The sequence below is a fragment of the Sphaeroforma arctica genome (genome assembly GCF_001186125.1).
Source record: "Sphaeroforma arctica JP610 unplaced genomic scaffold supercont1.14188, whole genome shotgun sequence".
NCBI lineage: Eukaryota > Ichthyosporea > Ichthyophonida > Sphaeroforma > Sphaeroforma arctica.
Window position 1 is genome coordinate 1 of NW_014026370.1, and position 599 is coordinate 599.

General features: G+C 29.9%; 1 protein-coding gene across 1 annotated transcript; it reads right to left on the reverse strand.

The window, feature by feature from the left end:
- Positions 1 to 371: 371 nt before the first annotated feature.
- Positions 372 to 525, reverse strand: SARC_18160 (hypothetical protein; the record flags this gene model as incomplete). Its single annotated transcript, XM_014287757.1, has 1 exon — positions 372 to 525. A coding segment is annotated over one exon (154 nt), but the record flags the coding sequence as incomplete, so codon positions are not given.
- Between the last annotated feature and the right edge of the window lie 74 nt (positions 526 to 599).

Genomic DNA, 599 nt, shown 5'->3' on the forward strand with positions numbered 1-599 from the left:
TATATATATATACGATAGTATATATATATATATATATATATATATATATATACATATATATATATATATATATATATATATATATATATATATATACAAATATATATATATATATATGTACATATACATATATATACAATATATGCATATACAATATATGTATATATATATATATATATAAATTAAAAATAAACATTTATATATGTATAAAACAATATATATATATATATATAATCCGTGCATACCAGTTAGATTGGAATCGTGAAGCAGATGTGCCACAGTATAGTACGCCATATAAATCGTTGAATCCGACAGAGACTCAATCAAGTACTGGGGATCCCAGGGCAAGCGAGTCCCCAATCCAAACGAACGCGAACACGCCCATTCGTGCAGCCAATCAAGCACACGGTTGAAGTTATTGCGCGTGTCTTGATGGTACAGTTCCATGTCCTTAACTAGAGCCTTACACTGCTCTTTCCACATTTCTTCTCCATAGTCGATGTACTGTGTATGTGTGGAAGTCATTGATGTGATTGAGTCTTGTGTGTAGATTGTTACATGTAGGCAGCCGTGTGCACGTATATATATATATATATATA